The following is a 23819-nucleotide window of genomic DNA, read 5'->3' on the forward strand; positions in this document are numbered from 1 at the left end:
TCCTAGTATGATTTGATTGCTTATTTGTACCCTATGACTACCATTAAGTGTTGTACCTTGTGATTCTTGATGAATGTATCTTGTCTTTTTATGTACACTGAGAGCATATGCACCAAAGACAAATTCCTTGTGTGTCCAATCACACTTGGCCAATAAAGAATTCTATTCTATTCTATTCTATTCTATTCTATTCTATTCTATTCTATTCTATTCTATTCTATTCTATTCTATTCTAATGAGAGTAAGCTGGTAGGGATGTCCACTTCAGCTTTAAAAAGTTCACTCACACAGAGAGCTGACTGTCTCTAAAACTGCATTTTATAGAAAAGGTGGTAAATCCTGAAAAAGAGAAAATTGTAAGGCAACAATTTGTCAGCAATGTCAAATAATTTCTCATGGGGGGGAAAAGGAGAGCTCAATTGACAAGGAACCTCAGCTCCAGACTAAACTGCAAATGTGGAAGTGAAGTCGGTTTCCAGGTAATTCCACTGTACTTGCTCCTGTACCTGAATGAATAGTTGCCCAGATATTATAACTCGAGAAGGAAAAGGGCAAAAATCACATATATGTTCTACTATTGAAATTATCTATGCAAGAAGTCTATCTAGAACAGGAGTTCCCAAACTCTTCAGTTCATTGCTCCCTTCATTAAGTTTCAGATTGTTCATCAACCCACAAACATATATTTATTTAAATAATTTAATAAATAATACTTTAATAATACTACAAACAACAACCGCAACAGTAACAATAATATTGATAGCTGAGCCATTTACTGGGTCTTTGTGACCCCCCCCAGCCCTTTAATGACCCCCCCTTACATAGTCCCAATGATTCTTGCAGGTCAATACTGACCATTTTAGGGAACCTTGATCTACAGCATCAAATACTAACCTGCGATTATCACAATAAAGCCAGAATTGATCTACCTCTTGAGTATGATTGAATGGCATGGTCCTTTGAAATAAACAAAAATATTTGCACAGGATGTTGCTGGGATAAAGAGAAAATAAGTACATAATGCTCCAGATCACCTGAAAAGGTTTAATTGGCTGCCGGAATAAGTCATATCCCTCAATGGTCAGTTCAACATCGCAGTCTGCTAAATTCAGGACCTGAATGTAGCTTTCTTGGGGAACTGGGATAGGCATCGCATTTTCCTAATTAAGAGAAAAGTGTGTCAAGAGCAAAATAAAATGCATGATCAAGTGAGGGGAAATCATTAGTGATTAAGATTTCAGTGGGTTGGTTAGAGTCCACAGAGATGCAAGTTTTTTACCCTTCAGCCTCATTTCCAAATAAAAGAACCACTGTCTGTTTAGCACACTGATGAGCAATTAATAACATAGCGCAAAGCAGAAAAATGGCCAACGATGCATAAATGTAGAACATTTGCATCTCTAGCCCTGTGCCTATGGACACTACTTAGCACCGACCTCTATCTTGAGTTCCACAATAGCTGCAGCTGCAAATGCCAGACTGGCCAGGATCATGCCAGTTGCCATCTTTTTAATGGGCCTGAAAGTAAATAAATACAACTTAATTAGAATAATGTACAGCTACCCTCCAAGTCTGAGATCATGGCACTTAAGCCACCTGCATTTGATTCAGCTGAATCCAGCAATCCTTGAATTTAATGTTTCTATAATATATATGGAATAAATTCAAGGTCTATTCAAATGGATTTGCTATTTTTAAAAAATGCTCCCTGCTTGCAAGATTCCCATTAAGTTCCTCTTAGCTCTTTGAGGAGGGAACTGAGTTGGCATTTAGTTAATGTGTGAAGTGGAGGAAAGCAAAACTGATGATCTATGTCCAGCTTGCTTCTGAGAAGCGAAACAGAAAAAATGTATGGGATTATTGAGCTGAAAGGACATTAGAAATAAAGTGCACATCTTCAAATAGTTCTGTCATGATGAAAAGAGTCAAATGAGGGGATTTGCAGGTGAGTATCTCAGAACTGGTGAAGGGCATATTAAAAGGAAGCTTTAATTAATGAAAATTTCCTGCCCTTGAAGAAAAATATCCTGGGCTGTTGTTCAGACCAGTAAAATAAATTGGGGTCAGAGGACGTGCTTGCATTCAGAATTGGAAAAGAATAACTGGGTTCGTATAAGCCATGATTTCCTTAATTTTGTTAGTTGTTGACCAAGCTACAATTGGATATTTTCACCGAGCAGACAGAAGCCACCCACCATGATTTACAAAGCATAATAAAATACTTTTGTAAAGTAAGCAAATCATTTTCTCTTGGCAGGTTGTGTGAATCTGGGACCTAAAACCTACTAAATAGCCTGCTTTGGTTTTTGTTTTTGTTTCAATTGTGGAGAAGCTGGAAGAGAATAAACATAAACCTTGCAAAAGTTAAAAGTATATTCTCTTTCTGTTTCTTATTCATTCCGGTTTGATAACTAATAAGTTTAGAATATTCACAATGCACAAATATGCGTGAATTTGCTCTCTGTTTTAAGAAAGGAGACCATTCTCCACTCCACTCCACTCTCCCCAGTCTGGAAGCTTCAAGGTGGATTGGACAAGATCTCTTCAACCCTAACCAACTGTGGCCATATTTTTGCTGGTGATGATAGGACCTGTAATCCAATATGCTCGGAGGGCATCGGCTGAACCAAAGAGTTTCTTCTTAGGTACTTACGTGAAATTAAGTCTGCACAGGTTTACCAAGGGATATAGTCCAAAGTCAAAGACAGGAATGAAGACAAGGATCAAGAGAGGATTTAAGAACTGGAATATCAAAGATTGCAGGAGGTTATTAATTTGTCATTACAATCCTAAAGTAATTTATTAGGAAATAAAACTCACTGGCAACAGGTATTAGGTAACCTTGACACATGTAAAAAAAGGGAGGTGGTTTGAATTGCGATGACAACTTGCAAATTGTGTTACCATCCCTGCAGATCGTGGTGCTTATGGGACTCAGGGAGAACTTATTCTGAGGAAACAATTTACACATATAGGTACACAGTAGCAATGTGCAGTAATCCATATTTGAAAGGGGACAGATTATTCCAAATACATGAAGGCACTCAGAGCAGCTAGGAGCATCTACACTGATTTCAAATGACCTGTTCCTCCTCAAATCCAGTTTGCCCAGATAGATAGATAGAGGTAGATAATTTACTATCAATGCACTTTCAATTATTGGCAATTTTCTCAGTGAGAACCCATCCCCAATTGGGTCTTGGTGCCTTAATCACTACATCAGATTTGTTCTCTTGAGTGATACTTAACTAAGGCTAAATATTAACTAAATTAAGATCCATCAGAATTCCATAATTAGTAGACCTTTATCAAGAACTCCTTTGATCCATGCTCACTTGTATAGAGCCATATCTCAATATCATATTCAATGTAAATTACTGGTTTTCTGACACAAATAGGAAAAATATAGGCAAGCTGTTTAAACTCACATTTACAACTGTTAATTTAAACTCGTTTTCTCCTGGTTTAGAGCAAAACAAAGAGGAACTTCCTGATGGAGGAACAAGTCAGTGGAACAGGCTGGCATGCAATGTGACACATTCTCCTTCACCAACGATCCTCATACAGGTGCTAGATGATCATCTGTCAGAGTTGAGTGGTTGCCATTGTTTTTACAGAATCCCTTGGATTATGTATCAATCTAGGTTATTTGGGGAGATCATTGACAAAACCACAGCTTCCCTTTTTGCCATTTTCTCAGGTTTAGAATAGTGCTTCAGAACCCCATCCCACTTTTAAAAATTATGCAATATCCAAGAAGAGCCTTTGTTTCTGTGGGTTATATTTATCAGCATTTCTCATATTAAACTCTGATCTAAATTCATTATTATTATTATTTTACTATATATTTAATATTTTGTAATTTTAATGGGTTTTTATATTTATAGTGATTTTTATATCTCTATTTTTATTATACATTGTAGGCCACCTAGAATCACCCCAAACAGCAAGGTATATAAATTTAATTTAAAAAAAATTAAAAATGGACACATTTGCTCTTACTACTGCTTTTCAGAATTATTTGATGGGGTTTTAATATTGTACTATTTGCCATAGGTTGGCAAATAATGTTTATTTCACAGACCCCTGAGAATCGTGGGGCACCCCAAGAGGTGCTAGGACCACACTTTAAGAAATACTGGTTTAGAAGAATGAGAAAGTAAAACAAAAAACAAAAAAAACAGTAACATGTTCATTAAGGAAAATAATGTAATTTTGAAAACATGTTTTCATAACCCTAATTTTTGATTATCTACAGTGATCATACCATTCCCAGTGGCTGGTGACTGAATTCCAGGATACAGACTGTAAAGGTGTAGTCCTTCCCCCATCCCCCGGATAATTTTTTTTCATGAAATCATTGCAATGTTATTAGAGTATTCAGTGGGAGAACGGATAGCTTACAGCTTCAGCTTACCTGCATTTGGTCAGGTTGAAGGACAAATCCTTCCTTGAAGACAACAACATTGAAAAAAAGTTAATAAAGGCAACAATGGCAGAACTGGCATTATTGATGCAGTTTACTAACATATGGGATGGGAAGTGGAGGACTTCCTCTATAGCTAAAGATTTGTTTTTAAGGTTGAGTTCACTTTCTCCTTGACTGAAAAGACCTGTGCTTTCAAAGCAAATCGCTGGCAGGGCATAATGCAGATCTCACGGCAGAACATATTATTTCTTTGGTAACTATACCTCTAAACAGTATTGTTGTTGTTAATCACAGAGAAACAATGCTTGTTTTTAAAACAGGTCTGCATTCTGTTCTAAATGACACGGTACATAATGAGCACTGATGTGATGCTTCAATATTGTTCCATGGGGACACTGACCTTAATCTTGCTCTGTGTAAATATCCTGAGTTGTGTAGTCTTTGTAATCTGGATGTGATCTAGTGAATGGAAAATTGTCTTTGGGACAGGAGACTTGATATGAGTGAGCTATCCATGATTCTTCCAGAGCCCAATTCAAATCTTTCTCATGCATTACGGTTTGGCAAGCATTCCATGTCTCTTTTAGTCCAGAAGCAATCAGTTCATTCTTACACTAAGATTATAGCTGATGATCCCATATAGCCCCAGAAAAGAGAAATCATTCGCTCACATGTAGGTGTCCCCAGCAATCAACATGTTTATCTTTCTAACATTGTTCCTCTGAGAATTAGGGAAGATAATACAGGTAGTTCTCAACTTACTGCCATAACTGAGCCCAAAATTTAGGTTGTAAAGTGGGAAATCTGTTAAGTGAGTTTTGCCCCATTTTAGGACTTTTCTTGCCACATTTGTTAAGTGAATCACTGCAGTTGTTAAGGTAGTATCATGGTTGTTAAATGAATCTGATTGCCCCATTGACTATGCTTGTCCGAAGGTCACAAAAATGAATCACGTGACTCCGGGAAACTGCAACCATCATAAATACAATGATCATGTGACCATTGGGATGCTACAACAGTAATAAGTGTGAAAAATTACCATAAGTCGCTTTTTTCAGTGCCATTGTAACTTTGAATGGTTATTAAACAAACTGTTGTAAGTTGACTACAATGAGGAGAAAATTATTCAGATTCCCGCTTAGCTATGAAATTTAATGCACTTCCCAATTTAACTGATTACATCAGAATGTTATAGGTATAACAAATCTAGAATTCTATGAAGAAATGAATATAAACCTGAAGACATAAAGGTTTTTTTTAGGTTAAGTCCATAAAATGATCCAGCCTTATCCAATCTAACATACTCCAGAAGTAAGGGATTCCATATTCTAAATCGCCAATCCAATGCTGGCCAGAAGGACTATAGAATCAATTAATCTTTCAGAATTATTATTCTTAATAATTATTCTGAAAGAATAATTGAAAAAGTTAGGCTAGTATGAGTCAATAATAGCTTAATAATAGTTCCATTAATTGATATCCTTTTGTTAGTGGGAACTGCTAGGCATATCTTGAAATATATGTGTTGAAAGTGATCTATTACCATTGGGCTACTGTTTTTGCTCAAGCTGAATTTAATGCATTGCTAATAGTGATAATAACAGTAACTGTAAGGGTGATGATGATAACATAACATAACAACAGAGTTGGAAGGGACCTTGGAGGCCTTCTAGTCCAACCCCCTGCCCAGGCAGGAAACCCTACACCATCTCAGTCAGATGGCTATCCAACATTTTCTTAAAAATTTCCAGTGTTGGAGCATTCACAACTTCTGCAGGCAAGTCGTTCCACTTATTAATTGTTCTAACTGTCAGGAAATTTCTCCTTAGTTCTAAGTTGCTTCTTTCTTTGATCAGTTTCCACCCATTGCTTCTTGTTCTACCCTCAGGTGCTTTGGAGAACAGCCCGACTCCCTCTTCTTTGTGGCAACCCCTGAGATATTGGAACACAGCTATCATGTCTCCCCTAGTCCTTCTTTTTATTAAACTAGACATACCCAGTTCCTGCAACTGTTCTTCATATGTTTTAGCCTCCAGTCCCCTAATCATCTTTGTTGCTCTTCTCTGCACTCTTTCTAGAGTCTCAACATCTTTTTTACATCGTGGCGACCAAAACTGGATGCAATATTCCAAGTGTGGCCTTACCAAGGCATTATAAAGTGGCACTAACACTTCACGTGATCTTGATTCTATCCCTCTGTTTATGCAGCCCAGAACTGTGTTGGCTTTTTTAGCAGCTGCTGCGAACTGCTGGCTCATATCTAAATGGTTATCCACTAGGACTCCAAGATCCCTCTCACAGGTACTACTATTGAGCAAGGTACCACATATACGGTACCAGTGCATTTTGTTTTTTTGGCCTAAATGTAGAACCTTACTTTTTTCACTGTTGAATTTCATTTTGTTAGATAGCGCCCAATGTTCAAGTCTGTCAAGATCTTTCTGTAACTTGAGCCTATCTTCTGGAGTGTTGACTATTCCTGCCAGCTTGGTGTCATCTGCAAATTTGATGAGTTCCCCATCTATCCCCTCGTCCAAGTCATTGATGAAGATGTTGAAGAGTACTGGGCCTAAAAGAGAGCCTTGGGGTACTCCACTGCATACTTCCCTCCATGTGGATGTAGTTCCGTTGAGGACTACACGTTGAGTGCGGTTGGTCAGCCAGTTACGAATCCATCTGGTGGTGGTGCTGTCTAACCCACATTTTTCTACTTTATCTAGTAGTAGGTTATGGTCTACTTTATCAAATGCTTTACTGAAGTCCAAGTAAATTATATCGACAGCATTCCTCTGGTCTACTAATTTTGTCATTTTGTCAAAGAATGCGATAAGATTAGTCTGGCATGATCTGTTTTTGACAAACCCATGTTGGCTTTTGGTTATTACTTTGTTTGCTTCTAGGTGTTCGGTGATTTGTTGCTTGATTATCTTTTCCAGAATCTTCCCCGGTATTGAGGTCAGGCTGATAGGTCTGTAGTTTCCTGGATCTGTTTTTTTTCCTTTTTTGAAGATGGGAACTACATCAGCTCTTTTCCAGTCCTCTGGCAGCTCTCCTGTGCTCCAGGATCATGCTCCAGGATGATGTGCTCCAGGATGATGATGGAACTCTAACATCCAAAATTGTGTTTTCAGAAACCTTGGGATCTAACTAAGCCAAGCATAAATCTTGGAATATTCTTTGTCTCCTGTTCCATGTTATATTGCTTTAGTTTGTGGAATTATTTTATCTGATCAATAGGGGTATAATTAAAATGTACGTATTTAAAACTAATAAAGGTGTAATCTTTATTATACAACTACATTTGCTTAAAATTTTAAAGCAAGAAATACCACTTACAAAGTCAGCATTCATTTTAGTTGCTTGTAGAGTCCACCTAGAACCCTACGAAGGGGAGAGAAAAATAAATGCTGTAGCAGATTTCTGGTCTACAAACTCCCATAATTCATAATCACTGGTGGTGGCCAGTATGAACCCTATCTCAAATATCTATTCTATTCATGAGACACCATGAACTGTAAGAAACCTCCCTGAGATTATACATAATTGCTTTTATGGCTAGAAAGAATAAATAGTAATGGATAAATTTATAAGTAGTAGATTTCTGAGTTACTTGTTAAAATAATGTGTCAAAACAATGCATTTTCAATGCAGTTATTTTCCATTCTTTAAATTGTAAGTGTAGTTTTATTGAATTATTGAATACGATTAAGAAGCATTATTCTCTATCTTTTTCTGTATCTTCAGTTTTCCTTTTTGCCGTGATAAAAATATACATAAATAGAATTTGTGTGTGTGTGTGTGTGTGTGTGTGTGTGTGTGTGTGTGTGTGTTTGTGTATGTATGTATGTATGTGTGTATAAGCACAAATCAAACCATTGCAAGGATGAACACCTGTTAATTGGAGGTTATAGATTACTATGCCATCCCCATGTGGATTGGTAAATGGATGTTTTCCAAATGTCCATCCAGTCTAGGACTGAGAGCAACTGGCCCAAAGTTAGTAGGTTGGCTTCCATATCTCAAGCAGTTCTGGGACTTGGACTTCCCTGTTCCTAGTCTACCATCTTAACTATCAATCCACACTTTTTAATGATATCACGTATTGTATAATTATATTTTATTCTATATTTTTCTCCCATTTGCCATACCCTTTAAATATATCTAACATTTAAAAATGCTAAGCTAATAAAAGCAATTAAAATATCTTTAAAATGATAGTTTTTCTATACAACATTTGAACATGAAAATGTATCTTAAATTCACATCTTTATCGAAAGAGTTATTGCAATCAGCTAAAATATTATACATTCTCTCTGTATCTATAAGAACAACCCTTACACAATAGTTAATGGAAGAACAGCCTTAAATTGGGAACCAAATACAGTATTTCTCACACATTATCCAATTCTTGATATAGATGCAATAATTAGGAATTAAAGTTACTTATTCAGGCCAATGCTTTATCTCAATAAACTAGATTGATTCTTTGATCATTTATTTCCCTTCTTAATATTTTGGCATGGCACTATTTTGGTTATCAGTGTTCACATGTTCATGTATCTTTTATAGAAGTACCATGTACATAATTTGCTAACATAAAAGAATTCTCCGTTTGAAGATAAAATCAATTTTATTCTATCATCAGGGCAAAAATTAGCAATATGGGAGCAGCAATAAGTGCAGTTCTCTTTCCTGAATCAATCTAACAAATAAATTGAATATAAAGGATATATTTATAGTATCTTATATTTCTCCATTTATTTATTTATTTGTATCCTGCCTTTAATATTTTTACAAATAACTCAAGGTGGTAAACATAACCAACACACCTTCCTCCTTATATTTTCCACACAACCACCACCATGTGAGAGGTGAGTTAGGCTGAGAAAGAGTGACTGGCCCAAAGTCACTCAGCTGGCTTTCATGCCTATCATAAGGATTAGTGTGGACATTTACATTGTTTGATTTAAATGGTCACCTCCATTGCAACTGTCCTTCAAAATTAAAATAAACGTTTCAATCAAACAAAGAATCTCAATGTTACTGATGTGTGTTTTAGTGGAAGTCAGCCATGACAGTAATTTGCTAGTCGGATTCATATAACTGAAAAGTTAAAGCTGAATTAAGAAAACACAGTTGCTCGGTTTGCATAACATGCTACGTACAAACAAACAAATAACCCACTGAATGCCTTAAAACAATGACCAGTTCATATATTACATTAAGATGGCCAGATTCCCACAACACATTGAAGTATGAAAAGCATAATCCAATTCAGTGCAGTACGGTACAGCTAATAGGATGTACCCAGCTTTTGAGTTTCAAAAATTAGAGCTGGTGTGTATAGTAAAATGTTGCTGAGTATTGGTGTGCATTACCTGTTGATCAAAGAGTGCCCAGAACATCGGTAATGGGAGAAAGAGGAAAAGGACCCGTGTCACCATTTTAACTTCAGTGATCAACTGGTTCTATGGAAGGAAACACAAATACATCTTATAAATATAGCTTGGTGTTCAAAGTCTGTTTAGATGTTGAGACACAAGACATAGAATATGAATGACAAAAAGAGAGGAAGGTGTCAGCACGCAGGGAACAATGTTGAGTAACTATATCTGCCTAACAGCATAGTCATCTTATATGGGAGCAATTCTTAGCATAAGCAATATGAATATACAGAAAGCAAGATGAATTAAAATACTTCCAAGGAATGCCTACAGTGACCTGTGACAGTAAAGACATCACACATTTATTCTGGAATTAACTTCTGTAGACTAATATGGCATGAATCACAAGGTGTTGTAGCCCCCAAAAACATTTTGAAAAGGGAGACATGCAGAATAAGAGAGAAAGACTTTTGATCTTTGGGGGATAAATCAGCCAATAGTTTTTCCAGGTTTTTTTGGCCTTCCTTCTCTACTCGACTTTGCCTCTGAGAGACTGAGGTGGAAAATACAATAAATGGTGAGACTTTTGGAACTTATTTTCCTCTGCTATGGTCTTTTTATTGCTGTGACTGTTTTGTTTTGTTTTTTCTTTTCCTTTTCCTTCCCATGATGATGTTATAATCCTTTTATAAACCACTCGGCATGGCTTGACAAATGGGTAGCCTTAGCAATCGAATAAATGAATAAATAAAATCAGAAGAAAGGAAGCCATTTCAGCTTGGAGACTTTGTTAGAGATATTTTCTCAGATCCTGTTTCTTTCTCTCCTCGCTCTTGCCTGGGATTAGAATACTAAAATTTGTAATCCCTTACTAAATTTTAGTTTCTTAATTTGTAACCATCTCTTAAGTAACTGAAAAGTGAAACTTGGTCTGACCATCAGTCTCATAAAAGAATTTAAGGGGGTGTAATATGGTTGTGTGTTTGGCAAGGCTATGGTAGTGATGAAACTGTGTGTGTGTATGTGCGTGTGCGTGTGCATTTGTATAGGTGTGAGTAAGAAGCTATCATAGAGAATAGGAGACTGGTCTCCAGTCACTGGGCAGAAGATTATCCATTCACTGCTGGCATTTAATGTTGTTAAAGGAAAAAAGATTGGAAAGTATGAGACTATGAATGGAGATAGTTTACTTGTAACAAGGACAAAATTACTCTGATTTTCATGGCAGCCATATGGAAGCAGCTTGCCATTATCTTCTCCTAGGATTAAAAAACAACCCATGTTTTTGTGTAGTCTACTGCCTATGGGTTTTTGAGCATTCCCACTCAAATGTGAAACAGTTTTGGCTCTACTAAAAAATTCTGTTAAGTGTAATGGTGGTAAGAGAACAATTCAAACGCTCTGAGAGGTAGCCTGAGTTGACTGATCCCAGATGATTTAGAAATTTTAGCCAAGTAAGTTTGAAATTAGATAAACAGGCAATGCAAATTTTGGTTCTCCAGTGTGCAGAGAGGAAAATAAAAAACTGGCACAAACATAACTCTGGTGCAGAAATTGACTATTACATCCCAGATATGCTGGTAGGAATAGTATCTAAAGTGGAGTTGTTGTTTTCTTCAATGGGCAAATTATTGCATTTCTCACAGATTTTGCTCCTCTCTCTAGCTAAAGAAAGAAGAGAAAGTTAATATACTACAGATCTCAAGGGGATCTAACACTTGTATGGTATTTAGAATGAACGCTCTTCTGTCAGATCTAAATGTTAAGTTAGGAGGAACTATCACTGATAGTGTTATTTGTTTAATTTTAGTAAGAAACCTACAACGTGTATATACAATGTATTCAAATGCAAATGTTTACTTACTGAATATTTTTCTGATGCCCAGTCTAGCCAATGCTCTCTTTTGGGTATCTCTGGGGAACGATTTCTGATCCGGTTTCTCAAAGCAAACTGAAGAAAAATGCAAACAATTAAAGTAGATGTATGGATTAGAGTTTATCCAATATAAGCATTGTTTTTATTACCCCAATGCTAAAGTCTATTGCACTGATTTGTATTTCATCTTATTCCTGGTTTTTTAAATATGTCTTAAATGAAGTTCTACCTTTCCTGTTGTTTTATTGGCCAACCCTGAAGTGAACCTGGCTGGGGGCAGCAAGGTTCGCTTAGATGGGAGGGAGAGGGAAATAGTTAACTGGGCTTTTGCAGTCAAAACAAAAGATTTTCCTGTGGGAACCAAGGTCATTCAAACAGGTGGCTGGGAAAGGAGGAGCGAAGTAACCAAGCAACTGGCCAGCACTTCCATTGGACCGTGTGACTGATGACTTGGGGAAAGGGGAAAAACTTTCTCTTTTAATGAGGTGAAAACCACAGGAACTTTCAGAGTCGGTTTTCACCAGTTGTGCCAATATGATGTATCCAAGAAATTTGTTCTTTGAGGAATCTACCTGTCTCGGAGTTCTGCTTTCTATGAGTGCATTACTTGGAATGCTGACAATGTCATTATTTGAGGGACAATTATATATAGAATCCTGGATTCAACATCCATCAATAGCACCCAAACAAATATAAATTATCAGGTTTTCCTTCGAATTTATTTCCTGGGAGGTGAAACCCACCCACCCTCAAAAAAGGCAGCATAGCTATTTCTGGACCTATTTTGACGGAGTGAGTAAACTAACATGAGGCCTTACCATAGAGAGATGCTTTATAAAAATAGGAATTATAAACAAAAGGATTCCATCCTGAACATGGACACATATGTCATAAATACTAAATTCATACAATATTCATAATCCAACTTTTTGTTAATAATGAAGCAAATATTCGTGAAAAGCATATGATTATGCTTCTTTCTCATATCTAATCTAGATTTGCCCAACCTGATCCTCTTTAGACATATTGAATTGCCAGTTCCATAATCTTCCATTGTTCCTTTTAGTTGTGATGATTAAACTACTGCATAGCTCACAAGTCTCTGTGATTTAAATGATTTTGGCTCCCCTATAGGTAGATAAGAACAGCAACCTAAATGACCCATCTTCTATTAAGATATCAATTCGTTAAAATATAACTGTCTTAAGTTAATAGCATCCCTGTGTCATGTTAATTAATTTCATATAATAATCATCCATTAACTATTGTATGAGAAAATATTTCCTTTTGTCTGTAATGAATATAGAGCCAATCAATTTCATTGAATGATTTTGAGTTCTATTATACTTTACAAATAGGAGTGGGTGGGGGGAGAGACATTTTTCCACCCTCTGCACTATTCAGAATTTTATTAATGTTGATGAAATCACATCCTTGAGTAATCTTTTTTCCTCCTCACTCTAAAAAGCCCCAATTGCTTTGCAGTGTAAACTGTTGTTATGACCTCAGTGTCGCAGTACAGTAATACTAAAGAGGATGAAGGATGGGAAGGAACCAATATACCAAATATTATAACCCAAAATCTCTGGTGTAACTCCAGTACATAGAAAGTGATTGACCAAAATTATCACATTTGGAACAAATGGAACAGATGAATAATTACTGGGATTATGTCTCACACCTTGATGAAATTGGGTACTGACCTTGGAGTTTTAATATAAAAACCCCATGCAAGTGACTATAATGAAGTCATTAAAAACCCATGCAGATGACTTCAATGAAGGAATAATCAAAGTATGTGAATGAGTTCATATGTGCCAGCCATGGTTCTGACCTCCAAGTGTTGACCTGAAAATAATTTCAGTATATGTGTCACTTGGGGAAAAACAACTTAGCTGCTTCTTTGAGTGTACTAATTAACTCCGTATTATAGAGGTGGAGTTCAAACTCCAGCTTTAAGAGACTTTCTTCTGTTACTTACTCAAGGCCTTTTCTTCTAATAAAAGACCGTGAAAGCCTTATCAGGCATTGGTGACAGGCAAAACTAGGAAATCCAGCTACAACAGGGTTGTCAAACTTGCAGTGTCATGTTGCTGTCACCTGACATATCACGACATTTTCCCCTTCGCTAAATCAGGGATGGGCACAGCCAGCATGTGACGCATCCGGCCCGTGGGCCGCAAGTTTGACACCCTTGCGCTACATTATGAAGCTGGTTCTGCCATTTTGATTTCCTACCATATCTCAGCAGTATGCAAACTTGGGAACTTGCTGAGAAATTCAAGTGGCAGATTTACTATAATTTAAAGCTGTCTCAAAAATATCTCCTGCAATTTTTTTTTCTTTTAGCCTTCTAAATTGATCTGATCAAAGAGAAAATGAGGGTTTCATTGGCTGCAGGACAGGGTAGGGGCATTCTCATTGGTGAAATGTGGTATTCTTGCATTGTCCAAGTGATCTACTATAATGATCTGAAACTTCCCTGGCTTCCCATTCCACAACTGAATTCAGGAAAGATGCTAGCATTTTATAAACTGGGCCAGTATATTATTACACACATTCATGCAATTAGGTATAATAATCATATTAATCAGTTTTAATTTTTTAAAATAAACTCCAAAGGTATCTCCACTTCAATCACATTTTTCTTTAACCAATTGGTAATAAACCCTAGTATGGCTGAAGTCTGTTCCAATTGATGTTGCTGAAAATTGTAATCCTAGATCCTTGATGGCAAACCTATGGCACATGTGCCACAGGTGGCACACGGAGCCATATCAGTGAGCATGCAAGTGTTGCCCTAGCTCAGCTCCAGTGCACATGCGTGTGCTGGCCAGCTGATTTTTGGGCCTTCCGGGCCCACCGAAAGTCAGGAAATGGGCTGCTTCTGGCCTCCTGAGGGCCTCCAGAGGGCCTCCAGGGGAGTGGGGAAGGCATTTTCACCCTCCCCAGGCTCCAAGAAAGCCTCTGGAGCCTGGCGAGAGTGAAAAACGGGACTACCGGGCCCACCGGGCCATTCCGTGCCAAAAGCAGCGGAAGCACAGGGGTTTCGCATGTGCATGCGTGGGGAGGAGGGGAACATTGAATTATGGGTGTGGGCACCAGAGTGTGCAACCCCCCCTGTGCTCCCCCTGCTTTTGGCACGCGATGGCAAAAAGGTTAGCCATCACTGTCCTACATAATTGGGAAGGCAGATTGGAAAAGAAGATACTCTAAGCCCTTTGGGGTGGCTCAGATCAGGAAATAGGCTCCATAGGAAGACTAGAATAGAACTTTATTGAGATAAGCTATAATAACAGCTTTTCCAAGGCTGATTCTGGCTTTTCTTCCTCTTTATATCCCAGTGAATTAGAGAGAAGCCTTCCTAAGCTTCTTCTAAACATTATCTTGTTCTCCAGGATTTGAGGAATGATGTAACGTTCTTGGTACTCATGTAAAGTTTCGTTCCTGTTTCCCTCAAGATCAGGGCTGTCAAACTCCAGGCCTGTGGGCCGGATACGTCACGCACTAGCCACGCCCACACCCAGTTTAGCCAAGGGGGAAAAAGTCCCAATATGTCACGTGACACCGGTGTGATGATGTGAGTTGGACACCCCTGCTCAAGTTCATCCCTCCGATTCGCTGCCAATATACCTGTCATTTTAAATAAATACTAAAGACTGTAAATGATAATAAATGAAATTTCAAATGAGTACAACAAAAGTCTTAAGATACATCCACAAACGCTTCCTTATCAATTAGAATGGAATGCAACTTCTAAGGCATACTAGAACATTTGCAGATAATAAAGGAATAAGATTGCTTCTGGGTTCAAAAATTGTCTTAATTCTTGTATAAATGTATAAAGCCATAATCAGCAAGTTGTTTCACTCAGTTCTCAGAACGTTAATCCTATCACTATTTTTCAGGAGTATGTCCCGTTGGCTTTAGTCGACATGTATAGGATTTCATTGTAAAAGCAATAAGTATCTTTTTCCCAATATGATTGTGTTTTTAATCCTAAAATATGTGACCATGCAATAGAAAGTAATTTTTTTACATTTTGCACATAAAAAAGGAAAGCATACAGTACTTACTACAATGCACTTGCAAACTTTCAGTAAGATATTTCCCTGTGGTGGAGTCTTTCTGTAAAGTCTGTTTCCAGTGATAAACACGACTAGAAAAAAAACGTAATTTCAGTACAGAAATGTATGTAATTTATATAACAATAACTTACCGGTAACAATTAAGAAATTCTTCCACAAGGTGGGGCTCTGATTTTTACTAGTCTTCTTGCTATCCCCTGTGATTTCCTGCCTCAAAACCCCTTTTCCTGTTCTAAATACAAGTAATCCTTGACTTACAACAATTCACCTAGTGACTGTTCAAAGTTACAACGGCACTGAAAAAAAGTGACTTATGACCGTTTTTCACACTTATGACCATCGCAGCATCCCCATGGCCACATGATCAAAATTTGGGCACTTGGCAACCGACTCATATTTAGGACAGTTGCTGAGTCCTGGGGTCATGGGATCATGTTTTGTGACTTCCTTACAAGCAAAGTCAATGGGGAAGCCAGGTTCATTTAATAACTGTATTACCAATTTAATAACTGCAGTGATTAATTTAGCAACTGTGGAAGAAAAGATTGTAAAATGGAGCAAAATTCACTTCACAAAATGTTTCACTTAGCAATTGAAATATTGGGCTCAATTGTGGTTGTAAATCAAGGACTATCTGTATTTCTTTCCCTCAGTAAATATTCGACACAATATTAGAGAGAACTAGTATGATCCAGTCCCAAAAGGCATGTTCAGGTTTATACTAAGTGATTTGAAATCCTATAGTGTATACCCACTCCATTACTACTGAAAGATTGCCTTATTTACCAATTTATTTGTCTATTTATTTATGTGCTTGCTTGATGGGGCTTATTTACCACCCCAATCCAATAAAAACTATTTCACTAATTGGTAGACTTTAAAAAGGAACGACAGCATTTGCTAGCAATGTTTCCCTTGGCTATTTCTATGTTCTACACATCAGATGACGTCCAATTAAAAATAATACTAAGCGCAAAACAGATGTCTTATTAAATAGGGAGCTTTGGGGCATTTGAAAGATGGGGAAGGGAGGGAAATGGCAATAACCTTTCTGTAACATCAGCAACTTTCCACTGCTAACATTGCTAAGCCATCTATCAACGGGCAAAACCCTTTTTCTAGTGCAAACCATATAGCTTGATGGAAACACGGAGATGCTGAAAATTAATCACTAGCCATTCTTTCTACACTAGTTTTCTCCAAAATGGTCAGAATCAATCCTCAAAGGTATATGGGACTATCCAAGGGGTCAATGCAGGGATTGGTTCCTGAGGGTTCGGCAGCGTTCGGGCAATCCTTTAGCCAAGGATCGCCGGGGTTCAGCAAACCCCCAAATGCTACCCCTGGCTGGTCACACATACCCCACCCGTCCCACCCTGCCCCTCCCCTCCTAAAAGTCTCCACATGGCCTGTTCATCATTCCAGGTAAGTGTAGGGGCTGCATGGAGGGGCTGGAAGGGCAAACACGGGCCTCCGGAGCGGGGGAGAAGCAGTTTTCACCCTCCTGGAAGCTGGAGGAAAGTCTCCGGAGCCTGGGGGAGGGCAAAAAATGCCCCCCTTCCCCGCCGTGGTGCAGGCAGCCAAGTAGGCCATGTTCATCATGGCCACCCCATCCAGCAATGGGGCAGTGAACCTGTTGCTAAAGGATCTGAAGCCCACCCCTGGGTCAATGTTGTTGTTACTATTAGTACTGTTAATTAAAGTAGTATTTATTAAATTATTTTCATATGATAAATATTTGCGGAGGAGTATCAATGAAGAGTCTGAAACTTCATGAAGGGGTTGATGAGCTGAAGTGTCTGGGAAGCCTCGTTCTTCAGAAATTCAAAATAATACCTTTCTTAACACAGTCTGGAAGGTTAGAAAACAGATCTAAGATCTTGTGAATGCAAAGAAGATACTTTGGAACATTATGTCAACTCAGACAAAAGAGGGCTTGAGGTGTTTTTCAAATGGAAGCCATTTGAGAAGGATTTCATGGTGGACATTTGGGCTTTCCAGAAGCCCAAATGTCATAACTTTAGTAGTTGTTTTTAAAAATAGGAAAATATACAGAGGATACTCGGTGAATAACGACCATGACAGAGAACAGAATCTTACAATCCTGAGATAACACAGATAGCAAACCACAGTTGGAACCAGCAACTTTGTTGTTGAATGAAATGGCTGCAGAATAAAACTGGGACTTTGCGTATGATGTTACTTCAGCTTTCCTTTCTTAAACCAACTTATTTATTTATTAAGAAAAGTTACATAGCTGCCCAACTCAAAGTGACTCTGGGTGGGTTTAGAAATAAAGTCAGAATCTATGAAGGTCACAAATGTGAGGATCAGTTGTCAAGTTACTTTTTCATCACCTTTGTAACTGTGAACTGTTGCTCAACTAGAGTGACTTGTATGTCTCTGAAAACATAGTTTTCAACATAGTCTATAACAGTGATTGTGAACCTTTTGGGCACAGAGTGCCCAAACTGGAAGGAGCGCACACATGCTCCAGAGCACCAGAAACCCGATGACCAACTGGCCAGTGAGCAGGCACGCATCCAAAACCCAATGACCAGCTGGCTGAGCTGGGGTGACGGCGTGCATGCCCAAAGAGAGGGCTCTGCATGCCACCTCTGGCACTCATGCCATAGAATCGCCATCACGGGTCTATAATATCGCTTTGTGGACAAATAACAGGAGACAAATAACAGGAGATGGCTGTTGTCTGTATGTCTTGATTTTTAAAAGCTGATCACTGTTCAGGGCCAACTCTGCCATTCGGCTGCTTTGGGCAGTGAATAAACCTAGGTAGCCGTGAATACTATTCATGTTGTTGGAATGAATTCTTAAACACAATGACAATTTGCCCTGAAAATGAGACAGCCGTGGCAGAAGAAGATAGCAGGCTGTTTTCTGCACCAGTTTCATTTTCACCTTTCTCAGCTGTCCCTTGACTCACTCGGAGCTTATTTGCTTATGTGATTCAACTTTATCTTGCTGACCACAGGCCTCACTCCTGTGTGGAGAAAAAGAAGCACAAATATCCGCTTAACTAAGTATCAGCAGAAAAGGAGTGAAGAGGGGGAAATTCTCTCCCAGACCAATTCACACTTTTCTTGGCTTCCTCTGTGGAGCTGAGCAACATGAGCACAAACTTTCCTGAAGAACCATTAAGTACAGGTAATCCTCGATGTACAACAGTTCGGTTAGTGACTGTTCGAAGTGACAACATCCGTGAAAAAAGGGACTTACGACTGTTTGTCGCACTTACAACCATTACAGCATCTCCGTGGTCACATGGTCAAAATTCAGATCCTTGGCAAATGACTCATACTTATAACAGTTGCAATGTCCCGAGGTCAGGTGATCACCTTTTGCAACCTTGTGACAGGGGAATACAGATTCATTTAACAACCCTGTTGCCCATTTAATAAGTGCAGCGATTCACTTAACAGCCGTGGCAAGAAAGGTTGTGAAATGGGGCAAAACTCACTTAACGTCTCACTTAGCAACAGAAATTTTGGGCTCAACTGTGGTCATAATTTGAGGAGTACCCATATTAGCAGAGAATAGCTAGGTAGAGGATGGGGAATCTAGTGCAGGGGTTTCCAACCTTGGCAACATTAAGCCTGGCGGACTTCAACTCCCAACTCAATTCTGGGAGTTGAAGTCCACCAGGCTTAAAGTTGCCAAGGTTGGTGACCCCTGATCTAGTGACTCCCTCTCCCAGCTAATGCCTGATAAGACACACTGGTTCGGTTTCCATATAGATTAAGGCTCCGGATACATAGGGCCTTAAGTGGCATAAAAGTAAAGGACAGACCCAGCTCTAGGTGTGATCACGCCTTGACCAAGTACATCCTTGGTGGAAGCATCCCGATTCCAGAACTTGCCATTTGACATTTACTAGATAGCAGGTAGAATCTGACACCGAATACAGCTCACCTGTTACTGTTTCCTAAATGATGCAACTTTGCTTCCATTGTGTTGGATTGGCACTAACCAGCATACCTATGTAGACTCGGAACTCCCCTGCCAAGATATAATGTATCTCAGGTCTGTCATTAGCAATAAGAGGAATTCCCTGCTAGGACATTTGAAGCTCAAGAGCTGGCAGGAGAAATGAAGCCTCCCCATGCTCCAGCACACTGAGCTGAAAACCACCTGCAGAGCACTGCAGTTCAGCAGAAAGTAAATCGGCTCAGCTTTCCAAGAGAAACATTGGGATGGGGGTCACAGGTGTATGGAGCTGATCCAGGAGTGGCGCAGACTTCTTGAAAAGAAGTGCTCCACGTGAGCTCATGGATGGGAGAGAAATGAGTTCTTTAACAGAGACAAAAGCAGCATGTGTTTTTTTTTTAAAAAAACCCTAAATAAACTGTATCATATCTATTGTAATTAGAACTGGAAAACCCCCAGTGAGAAATTGTTTTCAAGCCGTGTAAGTCAGAGATCAGCCTTTTATTTCCCTATGGGATTTTTGTTTTGTTTTGTCTTTGGCTTCAAAAGGCTGGCATGGAAGGCTGCATGAGCTACAGGATGATCTGGAGATACATCATAAAGATTAGCGACACAATCATTCTCACCATGGAAGAATGGACGGTGAAGGTGATGCAGTTGGCAGAGAGGGCAACACTGACTGTGTTAATTAAAGGGAAGAACCTGTGTAGCTTTGTTTCTACTTGGAAACCACTTCTGGACAGTTTGCGCAAAACTGAAAACGGAAACTTTAATTTTAAGTTTTGGGGATTAGAATGATTTTGTTGTTATTGAGATGCTTGAAATGTTTAGAAATGTAAAGAAAAGGTTGAGGTTGTAACTTTTCTGTATTCTACTGTGCTGAAAAAAGTTGGAAAATACTACTCTTTCTCTCTCTCTTTTGCTTTCTCCTTCCTTCCTTCCTTCCTCCCTCCCTCCCTCCCTCCCTCCCTTCCTTCCTGCACCTCTCTTCTTTCTTTTATCTTTCTTACTTTTGTTTCTTTTTGTATTATTTACCTTATAAAAGCTTTACTAAAATATTCTAAAATAAAAAGATACACCATAAAGACAAAATGTTGGACTTTTTTCCATTTATGAGAGCACTCAGTGAGTATATTTTAACTGAAATAGATTCATTTACGTCCCTGTTTGGGGAACGGGTCTTTTTTTTTATTGATGAATTTCAGTGACGTGATCTTGGCAGGCTAGGAAAATGTAGCCAGGAAGCAGTATTGTGGCCTGCCACCCATTAGCTGCCCTTCTTTGGACAATGCAGAACAAGATGGAAAAGTAATTTTCATTTTATAAAATAAGCTGTTAACCCAGATCTATTTTGAAGCTGCCAATAAAAACAGCCCCCTTGGCCCTGGGGTGTGTTTAAAATGTGTGGTTGCTCGTGGGGACCAAAGATATCACAGATCAGTAGAAAGGCCTCTTCAGTATGGAAACGATTGGATTTCTATTGAACTTCCCTGCTGTTTGAAGACAATGAGCTTCTGGGCTCCTTTTTTCTGCCTTACAATTCCAGTATAGAACCAAATAAAGGGAGTTTGGGGGGGGGGGGCGTCACATAGATTTCCTTCCTTGGTGCACAGAAGAAACATCATCTCTTTTAAGTTGTTTGCAGGACCTGTGATCGTCCTTCCCTTTCTTGTCTCTTTCAGCCTCTCTCTTTTATACCTGCTACTCACCAAGAGCTACAATCATTAAAGCAGCGGGAACCCCGAAAGCCAGAGCGTAGCAGTCCCCTCCGAAGCATTGCACGCCCCCTAAGAAAATGATAAAACAAGTTATTCTTTTAACAAGTTAAGATTGTTCCATCCTTTCCCTCCGCTGCTATATTGTATTAGAAGAAGTGGTGTCTGGAGATCAGAATGGACTATGCACAGTTCACACTTTGCCAGTCTACTACCAATCCACCGCTATGCAACTTGGACTGATTTCAGCTTTGACCACGTCGAGTGGCATCCTGAATGTAACTTCTTTGATTTTTATGGAACCTGCTGTAAATATTAGTGATTTAAAAATTCTGGCTGTCAAGCCTGCAATTGGAGTAATTTCAATTACATCAGCATACAATGAATGATGATGAAGATAATGATTCTTTAGATCAGTGATGGCTAACCTTTTCCGGACCAAGTGCCCAAAGCGCACACATAAACCCCCAAAATGCAATGCGTGGAGGGTATGTGCATATCCCCCCCCCGCACATGTGCACTTGGCCCCCCTGCACGCCCCCTGCAGCAGAGACCCGACAACCAGCTGACTGGATGGAAAAGTGTGCACATGTGCGACAGAGCTGTACTGGGGAGACGGCTCATGTGCCCACAGAGGGGGCCGCTGTCTGCGCCCTCTCACAGCTTTAGATTATTATTCTGGACTGTGCGCAGATTTCTCTAGCACTTAGCAATGGCACTTAGACTTCTCTACTGCTTCATAGTACTTTACAACCCTCCCTAAGTGGTTTACAGAGTAAGCATATTGGCCCCAACAATCTGGGTCCTCATTTTACCAACCTCAGAAGGATGGAAAGCTGAGTCAGAATCAAACTCTTGGAAATGAGCAATGAGTTAGCCTGCAATACTGCAGTCTAACCACAGCTCTTGCCATGTTTGCAGCAAATCGGTTTCTTGCATTATAGGAGGCCCTGACAAAACATGTAATTAAGTAAAATCTGAGAACAGAAATGAGTTTCTCCGATTAAGGAGACAGACTAGGATTAAGAGAATTGGAACCCTGTTATTTGGCCACCCGACAATAGGTAACAAATCCACTCTGAATATGAATAAGACTGGACCCAGGGGAGAGCAAGTGTTTCTCTTTGACACCTACTCTATCTGCATCTTCCTGCTGGTGGATCTCCATTTTGAAATGCCTGATGTCTCATATCAAGCAAGACTTAGACCAGTAACTTTTGAAAAATACAATCCAATTCTGCAAGTATTGGAACACAGGGCAGCGAAATGAGTCAAGAAAGTAAATTATACTGCTAGAAAACGACATCCAAATTTGAGCCAACACTAGGACTCTGCTTGATCTGAAAACTACACAATTTTGTTTTTAGGAAGGCTTACCTAATGGCAACACTGGGTGCATGGATATCCTTTACTAAAGGGACTTGTGAGATGGAAAAGGGGGAAGAACAGCTAATTAGGCTTTGAAGTTGGAGCCTGTTTTGCAACCTACAACAGTGAAAGCGGCCTGAAATTATCCCACATGCTGGTCTTTACTTCTGCAGTTATGGTAAAATACATGTATGCGCATGCACACACCCAGGCCGAATTGAGGCATATTCTTCACAAAGCCTGGATTTTACCACCCCCATTAAATATTCTGCACAACAGAAATAAAAACAAAATCCTGACGCAGCTGCACAACCAACCGGGTAGAATATTGCTAATAAAATATTGATCACGATTACTATGTAGCATCTCTGTCTGAAGTTCACTTTTATGCCTGATATGAGCTTATTTATTTTTCTTTCCAGAAAGATGAGCCAAATTTTTTACAGTCAAAGCAGGAAGTGTTCTGCTCTACAAACAGATTACTTCTGATCTACAGCAGGAGATATTTGAAGCTGCTCAGTACCGAAACCTGAAAGGTCACACACGACTGCCAAATTTCTAAGAAAATAAGGGTCATTTTGTTTTTGTTTTAAAAAGAATCCTATGTCTTCATTCCGCTACAAAATATGCCACTGTTTTTATTTTTCCTAACAATGATCTATGTAGATGTAAGAAGCCTGTGTTCCCGCCCAACCCCATGTGTGGAGCAAAAGCCAATCCATATTAGCACAACCAGAGGTGGGTTTCAGCAGGTTCTGACCAGTTCTGGAGAACTGGTAGCGGAAATTTTGAGTAGTTCGGAGAACCGGTAGTAAAAATTATGACTGGCCCCACCTCCATCTATTCTCTGCCTCCCAATTCCCAGATGATCGGGAGGAAATGGGTATTTTTGCAGTATCCTTCCCCTGGAGTGGGGTGGGAATGGAGATTTTACAGTATCCTTCCCCTGCCACGCCCACCAAGCCATGCCACACCCACCAAGCCACACCCACAGAACTGGTAGTAAAAAAATTT

At 39.1% G+C, this 23819-nt stretch overlaps 1 protein-coding gene across 1 annotated transcript in view; it reads right to left on the reverse strand.

Moving 5' to 3' along the window:
* The window catches only part of SLC15A2 (solute carrier family 15 member 2), a 79582-nt gene that overhangs the window by 32749 nt on the left and 23014 nt on the right, over nt 1–23819 (reverse strand). Inside the window, exons 7-15 of the mRNA XM_058195390.1 lie at nt 21432–21509; nt 15766–15848; nt 11678–11764; nt 9808–9897; nt 7766–7810; nt 4418–4450; nt 2654–2742; nt 1437–1518; nt 1035–1160 (exon numbers count right to left, since the gene is read on the reverse strand). Of these exons, the coding sequence (XP_058051373.1) occupies nt 1035–1160; nt 1437–1518; nt 2654–2742; nt 4418–4450; nt 7766–7810; nt 9808–9897; nt 11678–11764; nt 15766–15848; nt 21432–21509 (713 nt within the window). The remainder of the gene's footprint in view (nt 1–1034; nt 1161–1436; nt 1519–2653; nt 2743–4417; nt 4451–7765; nt 7811–9807; nt 9898–11677; nt 11765–15765; nt 15849–21431; nt 21510–23819) is intronic.

Source organism: Ahaetulla prasina, chromosome 1 (assembly GCF_028640845.1).
Source record: "Ahaetulla prasina isolate Xishuangbanna chromosome 1, ASM2864084v1, whole genome shotgun sequence".
Taxonomy (NCBI): domain Eukaryota; kingdom Metazoa; phylum Chordata; class Lepidosauria; order Squamata; family Colubridae; genus Ahaetulla; species Ahaetulla prasina.